The sequence below is a fragment of the Lachnellula hyalina genome (genome assembly GCF_007821495.1).
Source record: "Lachnellula hyalina strain CBS 185.66 chromosome Unknown contig00319, whole genome shotgun sequence".
Taxonomy (NCBI): domain Eukaryota; kingdom Fungi; phylum Ascomycota; class Leotiomycetes; order Helotiales; family Lachnaceae; genus Lachnellula; species Lachnellula hyalina.
The window spans coordinates 382-12,915 of record NW_022157433.1 but is presented as its reverse complement, the minus strand read 5'-3'; the positions used below and the strand labels follow the sequence as shown (position 1 = coordinate 12,915).

General features: G+C 46.8%; 4 protein-coding genes across 4 annotated transcripts; all 4 read left to right on the top strand.

Annotated features, from left to right (window-relative positions):
• Positions 1-808: 808 nt before the first annotated feature.
• LHYA1_G008996 (uncharacterized protein) lies at positions 809-1,738 on the top strand (the record flags this gene model as incomplete). The annotated part of the gene is made up of 2 exons (XM_031153900.1): positions 809-1,587; positions 1,681-1,738. 2 exons carry the CDS (start codon positions 809-811, stop codon positions 1,736-1,738), a joined length of 837 nt encoding a protein of 278 aa, XP_031000981.1.
• A 900-nt stretch (positions 1,739-2,638) lies between these two features.
• LHYA1_G008995 (putative transporter) lies at positions 2,639-4,295 on the top strand (the record flags this gene model as incomplete). The annotated part of the gene is made up of 4 exons (XM_031153899.1): positions 2,639-2,872; positions 2,920-3,529; positions 3,875-4,088; positions 4,136-4,295. 4 exons carry the CDS (start codon positions 2,639-2,641, stop codon positions 4,293-4,295), a joined length of 1,218 nt encoding a protein of 405 aa, XP_031000983.1.
• A 764-nt stretch (positions 4,296-5,059) lies between these two features.
• yfmJ (putative NADP-dependent oxidoreductase) lies at positions 5,060-6,535 on the top strand (the record flags this gene model as incomplete). Its single annotated transcript, XM_031153898.1, has 6 exons — positions 5,060-5,243; positions 5,324-5,451; positions 5,591-6,032; positions 6,109-6,149; positions 6,217-6,248; positions 6,313-6,535. 6 exons carry the CDS (start codon positions 5,060-5,062, stop codon positions 6,533-6,535), a joined length of 1,050 nt encoding a protein of 349 aa, XP_031000982.1.
• Positions 6,536-9,814: 3,279 nt separating this feature from the next.
• On the top strand, positions 9,815-12,302 carry LHYA1_G008993 (uncharacterized protein; the record flags this gene model as incomplete). The annotated part of the gene is made up of 8 exons (XM_031153897.1): positions 9,815-9,878; positions 9,931-10,870; positions 10,992-11,113; positions 11,148-11,245; positions 11,309-11,514; positions 11,581-11,716; positions 11,778-11,919; positions 11,986-12,302. The coding sequence occupies 8 exons, from the start codon at positions 9,815-9,817 to the stop codon at positions 12,300-12,302; spliced, it is 2,025 nt and encodes a 674-aa protein (XP_031000980.1).
• Positions 12,303-12,534: the final 232 nt, after the last annotated feature.

Sequence of the window (12,534 nt, the reverse complement as noted above, 5' to 3'; positions counted from 1 at the left end):
GGGGGGAGGGGGAGGGGGAGGAAAGGACATACCATGGCGCGTCCAGAATGCGAATCCTGCTAAGCTGCCGGTGCCGCCAAGGACGGCGGTTGAGAGGAAAGTGCGAATTACGCCCATTTTTTTATAATGAGAAAGATGAAGATGCAAGTGTAATTGAGTGTTGGAAGGAAGTTGTGAGGTAGGTAGCTATAAAAGAGAAGAGGCGTATGTACAAGCAAAAGTGGGGAGGCGGGCGTGTACCTGACCTGACCCTGATAAATCTACCTTTACTTCAACAGAAATTCAAGAGCAGAGATGCTTTGTATATTCCTATTTCGAGAAAAGATTTAGCTTCCTATTTCCTCAATGATCTATTGATACATCTATTAATACAGTTTTTAAAGGGGATCTGAAGCTCATCTGTAGAGCGAAACTGAACATGAGAATGGCAACTCGAGACGAGGGTCCGCTCGCCACGAACACCTTACTGTACCTTGAATATCCATCCGGGGTGAAATAAAACATGGATCTTAATCAAACCAAGTGTTCCTCATTATCCCATTTTCAAGCCATCAGAATGTTTCGAGGTCCCCAAACTGAGGGTATTCACAATGTGACGCACTTGTGCACCGGCGGCGTCAAATCTGAAGCATGTTTCACGGTTTCAACCCCCTCCCTCTCCTGCGTGTTTCAAACTCTCGATAGCACTATCTGAAGCTACTAGTTGTCAGCTACGAAGATATAAATCTCAACCTTCTCCGTTCATCTGATCTCTGTGTTCTTTCTCCTTCTCATTTTCGTTTTGTCTCGTGTTAATGTTGTTGTCACAATGCTTAAACCAGGCCGCACCCAACGTCTTCTCTCCTTCACCCTCAAACCCCTCCTCCTCGCCCTCTTCGTCTCCCTCATCTTCCACTGGACAAGCAGGCCCTCCTCCCCTTCTTTTAAAAAGCCAATCAACCCACATCCCCACCTATCGAAAGCCCTCGTCATCGCCTCAACCACCTCTTCAAATCTAACCTGGCTGACTCCCGCCCTACAATCCTCACACTGGACACCCCATATTTACACCACTGATTCTCCCTCCGCCGAATTGACCGTACCCGTCAACAAAGGTAATGAAGCCATGGTCTACCTGACCTACATAATCGACAACTACGACACGCTGCCCGACATAATATTCTTCCACCACGACCACGCTCAAACCTGGCACCAGCAATTCTCCTCCGCCTACGAACTAGCGCACCTGAACCCGCTGTCCGTCCAGAAACACGGTTACCTATCCCCGCGCTGTCTCCCGGGGTGTGAGAATGTCATCCAGCTGTCCGGCGACGTGGCGCCGTTGCACGATCTAAAGGGCTCGCCGCGAGATGTGCAGATATCTTCGGTGTTACGGGAGTTTTGGAGCGAGGATGGGGAATTGCCGGAGAAGATAGCGGCGCCGTGTTGTGCGCAGTTTGCGGTTACGCGGGAGGCGGTTAGGAGGAGGGGGGTGGAGACTTGGAGGGCGCTCAGGGAGTGGTTGGTGAAGACAGATTTGGATTCGAGGAGTAGTGGGAGGGTGTTGGAGTATACTTGGCATTTGTGGTTTGGGATGGAGGCTGTGCAGTAAGTTGTTTCCTTGTTTTTCTTCTTGTTCTTGTTCTTGTTTTTGAGACGGAGTGGAGTGGAGTGGGACTGGTTGCTAATGATGTGCTTTAGTTGTCCGGCGGAAGAACAGTGTTTGTGTGATGTTTTTGGGGTTGGGAATTGCTCCTGATACTATATCTCTGTATATTTGAATTAGAGTTCTATGCGGAAAGGGCAACATGTCATTTATTTCAGATATAGTGACATGCACTTATACTTCTGCTGCAAGTGTCGAAAACAATGGGCTGGAAGGCGCTAGTGCCCCCTATCGTCTCGCGTACTGATAGTACAAATTCAATGGTACCGAGCGGTCGCGGTCGCATTATGGTAACTATCGGGTGGATATCTAGGTTTCAGGGAGATATTGTCCCCCTATATTAGGCATAGCAAAAAAGTAGATATTACAGCAAAAAGTAGGCAAGGTAACCAAATAAGGACAAATTTGATCTCAAGAAGGGTCCGAAAACCAAAAGGTGATGAGCCTTGGGGTAGTAAGTATACAAGGCTATATGAATAAAATGACTAAAAAAGGGAGAAAAATGTTATCTTCTCGTTTAGTTTGCGCTCTGCTAGCCCCCTTTTTGATCTTTAAAGGTTTACGGAGTAGGGAACATTCGTTCAGCTCGAAATAAGGCCCTAAGTCAACGTGAGCACCTCGGCAATTTCTCAGCTACATGAAATCGTCTAGTAAGCTGTCAAGAAGCTTTAGTAGTCTGCTAGAACCCTGCCAAAGGTTCTTTGCTTTCTCGACGCGTATAAAGAGAACGCAACATAACTCGAAGTACGGAATGTCCGCTACTCTGAAAATCGAAGAAAAATCAAAGCAATATGGGAACCTACTCGTATTATTGGATTTTCCCGGGTCTTAATCATCTATGCTAGGAACGGTTGATTTCAGTAATTTCCAACGCTACGGCAGTGCTAATGTGGAAGAGAAACTTTTCTAGTGGCGTGTCATGGCATGAAGCTCAAGATATCTTCGTGCGGGTCCCGATGAAGGCTTTTCCCGATCCTCAACAACACGAAAAATATGAGCGCACAACTTCAGGACCCCGAGAAGACTGTAGCAGAAGCTCCAAATGTTCCCACAGATCTCGAAGATGCCACAAGAACCAATGTCGAAGGCCAAGATATAGCCATCGCGATAGTGGGGGTGCATAGCCATGCAATTGACCCCGCAGTGGAAGCTCGCGTTGTGCGCAAAATCGACTGGTACTTGGTCCCTGCGATGATTTTAGGATACGGCCTGGTATACTATGACAAGGTAACAATAACAATGCTATCTTTATGGACCTTTGCTAATGTTCAAAGGCAATTCTAGGTTCTGCGGTCCTTTTCGGAATGACCACCAATCTCCACCTCTCCCAAGTCGATACCCATACGAAGCCTCCCACAACGGATACGTCACGTCTGAGCTGGGCAACCTCCATGTTCTATTTCGGGATGTTGGCGGGCTTATACCCCATGACGTTTGCTCTCCAGAGGTTTAGAATGGGAAGAATACTGGGAGGGGTGGTGTGTCTCTGGGCGTTAATATGCATGTTGACCGCAGCTGTAACAAGCTGGCGGGGTCTATATGCTCAACGCTTCTTCTTAGGCTTCGTCGAGAGCGTCATACCTACGGGATTCATGTGCATCGTCAGCTCATTCTATACCCAGAGGGAGCAATCGCTCAGGCAGAGCTGGTGGTTCTCCTCAACGGGTCTTTTCACCATCATTGGCGGGGCATTGAATTACGGCTTCGGGCAGATCAATGGGGGCGATCTTAAGCGTTGGCAGTACATCTACTTGCTTGCTGGAGCCCTCACGTTTCTGTTCGGTCTGTGCTGTTTTGCTGTACCAGATTCTCCAGTCTCTGCTTGGTTCCTCACGAAAGAAGAGAGGGTAGTTGCCACTGAACGCCTGAGATTTGGCCAAACCGGTGTCCGCTGCACCAAGTTCAAGTGGTCCCAAATCCGAGAATCTTTCCTGGATATAAAAGTATAGCTAGTGGCTTTGATGATGGCTTCAGCTTATACCGTAAATGGGGCTGTAAGTGGTTTTGGTCCTTTAATTGTCTCGACATTTGGATACTCCACACTTGACTCAATTCTCTTCCAATTTCCTCTTGGGGGCATTTGTTTCATTTCCATCCTGTTGACCGGGTATCTCTCTTCCCGTGTCCCCAATATACGTATCATCTTGCTCATACTATGCTGCTTGCCGGTCATTGCGGGCTGTGCCTTGATATGGAAAAGTTCGTGGCATCACCATGCTGCTTCGCCAGTGGCAGGGTATTCTATCGTTGGCACCTTTGGTGCTGTCGTCTCTCTCATTATCACTGTGGGGATGGCAAACGTAGCAGGGCAGACGAAGAAGTGCTTCATGGCGGCGACGATATTCGTAGCTTACTGCGTTGGAAACATCGTGGGCCCTCAATTGATCAAATCTCAAACTAAGTCCAGACATTATCCTGAACTTTGGCTTGGTTTGATAATATGGTGAGTCCATCATGTTATGATACAGGCATAGTTGCTAATGCTTCCAGTTACTGCATTACAATTTGTGCATCCGTTGCACTGTACATCGTGCTTGCAAGAGAGAATAAACGGCGATCGAAGTTGGAGTTGAACGATGTGGACAGAAGTAAAATGGCTTTCCAGGATCTGACGGACAAAGAGAATCCTTATTTTCAATACATGCTTTGAATGTAAAAGGATAGCCGGGACGTCGAGGACTTGACAAAGTTAAATCGTAGATAGTTGAACTACCTTTACACTAACAAGAAAATAAGCTGCTGCTTGAAGCCTGTATTAGAGGATGACCCGATCCTTAGATATCTCCCCTGCTACCTTGAGCTGTGTACATAGGCAACCATATGTATATCCAATTGAATCGAGTATTTCTCTCACTCCTCAGAACTTGGGACGGAGTATCCGACGGCACTTCCTTCCCCTCACAGGATTTGCTATACCGACATTAGCGTGGTCAATGGGCTAACAGTCTTCCCGTCTCCACCTCCTACATGATTAAACTTTCTAATCATTCATCTGGAAGCTAGGTATCCCAAATATCCAAATGGACATCTATAGTAAACTTCTTACAAATATATCACTATTCAAGCTACTTCCCAGTTGTTAATAACACTTTGTACTACCTACGGAGTATAGTTGCTATCGGAGATTATTCCCAATTAGGAAGGCCTCCGAACCGAGGCACGGCGGGGCGGCTAGCTTTTGAAGGAGCCAACCCTGTTTCAACATACTTTTCAACCTATGTGGATGGTACAATCAATCAACCGATCGATCGTTCTGCAGAATCCATATATTTGTGGGATCATTGCTTTGTAATTCTCTAGCCGGCCCATAGCTTGACTCGACGAAACACCATTCATATAAAAGCTTCCTCTCCTCTCCTCGACTATCTTAAGATGGGAAACCAAAACCCAACCACCACCCGTCCACGAAACATCATGTCCCAATCAACCTACCAAACCGTCGTGCTCGCTGCTCGCCCAAAGGCCTCCATTGTCCCCAACGAGACCTTCTCTGTTAAAAGTGATCCACTTATCACAGAGGCTGATCTTAAAGATGGGCAGATTCTTGTTGAGACTCTTTATCTGTCTCTAGACCCCGCGATGCGTGGTTGGTTGAATGGTTTGTTTGCCCACCTTAACCCCGCCCCCGCCCCGCCCCCTTTATTTTTGCATCCCCCACACGTGACTGACGCTTTGTAGATGTCCGCTCTTATGTGCCGCCAGTGCAGATTGGCGAGAAAATGAGGGGAGCTGCTATCGGTAAAGTACTTGCGAGTAAAGCGGCGTCTTATAGCGCTGGCGGGTATGTCCAGAGCAATGTCGGCTGGGTAAGTTACTCCCCTGAGCATGCCATCCCCCTTCGAAAGAGCTTCTGCCCTTTCAAAAAGTTCTCGGGGAGATTTTGAGCCCCTGAGAAGTCTCGAAATTTGAACCTGTTTTTAAGTTATGCTGACTCTGGAAACTCAGACTGAACTTGCCATTGTAGACGGCAATGACCCTACTACAAAGCCCCTCTCAGTCCCAGAAGGCGGCAAACTCACCGACACGCTCGGCGCCCTGGGCCCAACCGGCCTCACCGCTTACTTCGGCATAATCGACATCGGCAAAGTCAAGGCCGGCGATTTCGTCGTCGTGTCTGGAGCTGCTGGAGCTACGGGCAGCGTAGCGTGTCAAATCGCCAAGTTGAAAGGCGCAAAGGTATTAGGTATTGCGGGGAGTGATGAGAAGGTAGCTTGGCTCAAAGAATTCTGCGACGATGCGTTGAACTACAAGGCTGTGGACTTTGCGAAGCAGTTTAAAGCCAAGACGCCGGATCTGATTGATGTTTTCTATGATAATGTTGGGGGCGAGGTGTTGGAGTTGGCGTTGAGCCGGGCGAAGGCGCACGCGAGGTTTGTGATGTGTGGTGGTATGTTTATAACCCCTCTCTCGCTGTTGTGCTGCTTTGCTTGTGGTCAATGGTTGACTGACTGACTCTTGGATAGCTATCTCGCAATACAACTCTGCCGAGGCAAAGGGACCAAAGGTATACATACATACGACCCCGCCACTCCACTGTCCATCCAATCCAATGCTAATCAAACTCATCTCAGAACCTCTCAATGGTGATCGCTATGCGCATCAGGTAATCCCCGCCCCCGCACCCATCTTCTCCCAACCCAATGCAAAAGCCTAACAACCACCTCCAGGTTGCAAGGATTCATAGTCTTCGACTACGCGTCCCAATTCGCAGCCGCCGGCAAAGAACTCGCGCAATGGTTGTCTGAAGGAAAGTTGAAGCGAAAAGAGACGATTATTAAGGGTGGTTTGTCTGCGGCTCCCGGTGCGCTGGCCGAGTTGTACAATGGCGTTAACACGGGGAAGCTGTTGGTTGAGATTAAGGCTGATGAGGGAACGGGGTCGAAATTGTAGTCTTAGTACAGTACTGATCTAGGATCTAATCAGTAGACTTTTCAATGCGCTAGCCGCTAAAGGTTTGGTGCATTTAACTCCGCCCTGAATAGCGTTTCTCTTTGCTGAAGTCATCGGCTGCTTGTCCCAATTGTATAGTACTAAGTCATACTTCAGATATTAGAAGATGTAAAGTTTTAGGTACAGTAGGAAGCCGAGGCTTGCTAAACTTCAGTGAAGGCTCAGGAGGCGCTAGGCGAGAGGAGTTGAAATGGATTCTGCTAATACTGAAAAAGTTGATATCATTTACTGCTAATGTCGCTAAAGCAGGTTCAGACTAAAGCAGGGATCACATAGACGTCATTGTACAATCAAAAATTGAAGAATAAACACATTAAAACCATCAAGGCTGCGCTCAAAATAATAACAGGGCAGGTTTAAGTCAAGACAAACTGACAAACTCAAAGCCTTAAAATTTAGTGGCTCTTTCTGCAAATAACCCCACTTGCACGATGTATCGTTAAAGCTGTTCAATTGTAGCTGGTACAATGACTTTCAAAGACCTGACACCATTTTTTACCTCCTCTGCAACAGAAGGGAAGACCACCAAACTGTTCGTTGCTGTGTTTCTTTCCGCAGACCATCTAAACACCGTCTTAGTGGGTTGCGAGAAAAGGAGTAAAGCTGTATCTGCGCCCTCCTGTACAATCGAGGAGAGATTGTCTGCTTGTTGTCGCTGAGCATATTGCCCCTGGCTGATGAATGGTTCGAGAACCTCGTTGAGCAACAATACATTCTCAAGAATAGAAGATTTCAGATCGTCATCCGTGAGTGTTCCATCGCGATATTCTGGTGAATTGAGCAGGAAGGCACTGAGTTGACGCCACTTTGCGAAAGCTGTCTCGAAAGCTGTAGAGAGAGTATTGCGTTAATATTTGCTTAGTCTGCGTCGAGTTGGGGTCATAATTACCTTGTTCTTCCCCAGGACGTCTTCTGACTTGCAACATGGCTCGAGAAACTCCAGATATGCTACCAGGCAGGAGAGAAAGTAATTTCGGCGCATTTGGCTGAGAATGTGCCAGGATCACATAGGCTATAAGCTTTCGCATTCCGGCACCTCTCGTTCGAGGATCTATCAAGATAGATGCCATGTAACCCGCACTCTCTGATCCAGCTCCATTAAACCCACACTTTGACAGCTCTCTCTCCAAATCCGCTGGCTGTCCCGTAAATGTCTGATTGTGGTAGTGGTTCTCAACATGCTGATTAATCAACTCATTCAAGTCTGTCAAAGACTTCTTGATCTGGCTGTCGTCCGCTCGTTCGATAGGAACGTCCACCAAAGGAATTACACTTGTCGATTTAGAGTCATAGTCGTCGGAGGCTTTTGCTCGCGGAGGGTTCTGATATGTGATATTTGAGATGTCATTTGGTCGCCTCTTTCTACATTGAGTGAAGAGAGCAATTGCGATGAGAGCTAAGATAGCACCACCTATTGCGCACCCGATTCCAACTCCTGCGGCTGCTCCATTTGAAAGCCCTTTGTGGACTGTGTGCAGCGGTGATATAGTGCCGTTAGTCGTTCCATTACCGGTGGTTACAGTAGTAGGAACTGGACTTGAACTTGCAAAAGAGGTTGGAGTTTTAAAAGAGGTCGGAGTTGAAATAGAGGTTGGAGTGTCAAATTCTGTAGAAGTTGCATTAGAGCTTGGAGTTGCAAAAGGGGTAGGAGTTGCAAATTCTGAGCTGGACGAAATTGAATCCATAGTGATGTATTGATTCAAAGTTTAGAACGATATGAGACAGTACCGCGACCAACTGCGGGGAAAATGAGTTTGTTTGACGGTCGCAAGCAGAGAGAAACAATTTGGGAGGCGAGGGTTGGAGTAGGGTATGGCATGGATCGTAGTATGGGGACTACTAGTGGGCCCCGAGCCTCATTTCTGGTGTGATTTACGCACAGAGTATAGTATACTGTATTATTCTAATTCAGGCGATCCGTGCCGTTGGAATGGCCCCTTCCGCCCCCCCTCGTCCAACCAGCGCGTTAGAAGTAAAATATTGGCTGACGGGATGATATACTAAATCTGGAAAAAAAAAAAAGGATTGTACCAGGGGCTATGACTGGCTGCCTCAGAGCGAGGGGATCTGCAGCACCTCGCTTAAGCCCCTGACATTACTATACTCTACAATAGTTCTGATACCCTTTTTGAGCCTCTTAATTCCGCTTCTGGCTTTTCGAAATCCATCATGCTCATGAAGATCTTTTAAAAACTTATATTCCTCAGTTACGGATTTTCTGTTGTAGCAGTTTCTACAACCTCCCTCCCGATTAGAAGTAAAAGTGGCTTCGTGCTCCTAGTCCACTGCGTAGCCTTACTTTGCGTATAAAGTCATGGCGCAGCCTCGCATTAGTCTTCGCCCCCAACCTTCGAAGAACGCATGGCCAACACTTCTCCACTTGCAAGTAGTAGTCCACCCAAACCCTGCGATTCCTCCCTTCAGGACTATGGGTATTCGTACTCGCCTTTTCTTGAGTCTGACAGCCCCTTAATAAATCCACTACTTAGCGTAGATTGCTAGAATCCTAAACATCTAACTGGCTCTTTTATCCTAGTATAGATCCTTAAACCATAGAATAAACCAATTTTAAAGTGAGTCTAGACCTCTTAGAAGCCTGTACTTCGTAATCATTAGATCTAAGCTCTCTAAGTGGCGCGGATCATAGATTTATGGGTACAATTCAGGTGGGGCTGTCAGACTTTAAAAAAGGCTAGTACACGTTTTGGTAAGCCGCGCACGAAGTACTTCGTAAATTACTAGCTCTATTTTTAAGTCTGACCGGCCCACCTGAATTTACCCATAACTGTATACCTCGCCACTAAAAAAGCTTAAATTCGACTATAACAGGGCTTCTAAGAGGCACTAATATACTCTATAGAAGTATCACTTTAATTTGGGGGTACTTTTGCTCTTATGTATATATACTAGGGTAAAGAGTCAGTTAGACTTATAGGATTCTATCAGGTTACACTAAGTAGTGGATTTATTTATAGCAGGGCTGTCAGACTTCAAAAAGTGTGAGTGCCGACGGCGGCGGTAGGAGGCGTATTTCATCCATGTAGGAAATTGAATACATCCGCAGCAAATAACCAAGGGGCGCTCGATAACTGAGCTAATTTAGGATATGAAACGCGATGGGGTTACGAAATCAGATAGATTATCGGGCGAGGCTGACCAGCTTTTCGTTTTATCTTCACAACAACTTCTCGGACTTCAGAGCCTTGTAGAAGCTTAATAATGACCAGTCAAGAGGAAAGGCCAGACTTCATTGTCGGAATTGACTTCGGCCAAACATATACAGGTAACAGTTTCTACAGGAGATTATTCCCCATATATGCTGATTAAGTCTATAGGTGTCGCATGGAGCAACTTGGCTACCTCAACTACGCAAAGTATCCAAGATTGGCCAGGACTCCCCCCAGATTCAGTAGAAACGAAGGCGCCAACAAAAATCATAATACCTCACGATGGCGCCGAGCCAAGATGGGGCTTCCTTTGCAACTTAGAAGATGAATACCAAGGTGTGGGCGAAGTTCACGAACATTTCAAAATATACCTCGATCAAGAAACCATAGATTCGGCTCGAAAGGAGGGAGTGAAAAACGTGGTCGGAACAACAGAGGAAGCTCTGAAATTAGTAACAGAATACTTGAGACAGATTCATCAGCACATCAAATTTTCGATCGAGTCGCAAACAGGGCCATGGACTGAGAAGAAGATCGAGTTTCTCTTCAGTCTGCCCACCACTTGGACATCATTCGAGACGACGAATAAATTCAACAAAGCCATTGTCGCAGCCGGCTTCAGTTCAGATAACCCCGCGAAGCACTCTGCAAAGTTAGAGCTTACAGAAGCAGAGGCCGCAGCTGTCTATGTCGCGACGAATCCGCAAGTTGCATTGCGCAACAAAGACATCATCCTGATCTGTGATGCTGGTGGTGGAACGACGGACCTTGGACTGATAGAAGTGCACGACGCAGACCCCAAGCAGCCGCTGTTGAAGCAAGTCGCCGCTGTAAAAGGAGTTGGGGTTGGATCCACAATGATTGATAGGGCGTTCGAGGCACTTGTGCAGAGGAAATTAAATGCGCACCCGGATGCTATGCTACCGAAAGAGCTTGCCCATAAAATCGCCAGAGGATCGTCTTTTCAATCTATCAAACACAATTTTGGTACAAAAGCCGCGACACAGGAAGTCTACAAACTGGCTTTAGATCGACTGGGACTTGGCATCAGTCCACAATTCGAACATCTGGGCCTGGGCATCAGTTCTGGAAAAATGCGATTCCTAAGGTAAGAGAATGCTACTTGACTTATCGCCTTCTTCTTGGCTACCCTCATTCCGGTATACTTTCAACTGATTGAAGAGTCATGGTCCGGGCAATTATTGATAATTATGCAAATCAAGGCATAGAAATCGCGAAAGTGGGCCGAAATGCAATGGAGATGAGAAGATTGAGATCCATGAGAACTGGGACCAAGTCCCCAGAAACCCTATATTGAGTTTATTTGTTGAGGAAACTAGAAAAGGAAGACGTGTGAAATAAAGCTAACTGTAATTTCAGAGCAGAAATCCAAGAACTATTCGACATTCAGATCATAGCAATCATACGCCAAATCACGCAACAGCTGGACTGGATGCAAATAAACAGATTCAGCGAGCAAGTGGTAAAATTTCCCAAATCCAAGACTCCGAAACCGCACAAGATATACTAATAGTCGATTTCACAGAAAATGTTAGTCCTAAGTGGAGGCCTTGGAGGGTCCCAATACGTCAAAACCAAGATCCAAGAATTCTACACCGAAAAGCCCCATCCAAACGCAACAAAGCTCTCGATACTAAAGTCGCAGGAGCCGCGACTAGCGGTTGTGAAAGGGTTAGTTCTTGATCGGAGACAGAAATTGGATTCTGGGACTGCTACCTTGAAGACTAGAATGTAAGTGGAAGTGTAGCAAGCTCGCGTTGCAATAGTAAGGAATGATTGCTAATTGGGTGTCTGCAGTGCTCGAGCTAGTTACGGAGTTCTGTGTCGACAGCCTTATGATCCAAGAATACACGTCGATGCGGAGATCGTGACTGATAGTTTCAAGAAGAAGCAGAAGTGGGCACTGGCGCAAATTGATTGGCTCATCGTAAAGGTAGAATTTATCAATTGAGATAGAGAGATAGAGGCAGTGGCCTTGCTGACTTGAGATGTAGGGTGATACTATTGACACGAGCGGTGCGCACGAGCGCACATTCTCGCGGAAATTGGTACCGGGAGATCCAAATCGCATCTGGCGCACGATGATTGTGATCTCACATGAAGACAGGAAGGATCTGCCAAGGAGTTACAAACATCGTGAGTTGCCTACCCAAACATAAACCCACCCATTCACCCTCCAGTCCTAACAAAACCCAACGACAGCTGGCGCCTTCAAACTCTGCGAGATAGAATCAGACTTGACCGGCATCGGCGAAAACGAATTCGAGCTCAAAAACCGAAAGATCTGGCAAGGGAAGAAATTCTACATCGCCACGTTTTCAGTGAAGGTCATCATAGCGCCCGCGGATCTGAGGTTCGAGTTGTGGTTCAAGGGGATGAAGTATAATAAGGGCCATGATGCGATTACGGTGCAGTGGGATGAGGTTGGGGCGGCTGTTAAGCCGAAGATGAATGGTGGAGCTGCGTGGGAGTTGGATGCTATTCCTGCTACGCCTCAGGGGGTTCTTGAGCTACCTTAAGGTAGGATTGGGCCTTGAATGGACAGGAGTTGTTGGTATAAATCTTCTCAGATGTTGCTGTTGATTGACCTATAACCCTCACTTCTTTCTGCGTGCTTCTGCGTAACCCTTTGCTGCTTTGCTTATTCTAGCCTTCCCTTGGTGAAAGCCATCCCTAGCATTTGATCAATGGTTTTGAAGCATACTGTTCAAAAGAGATGGTAATACTCATATGCACTTCCATGCCCGGCTT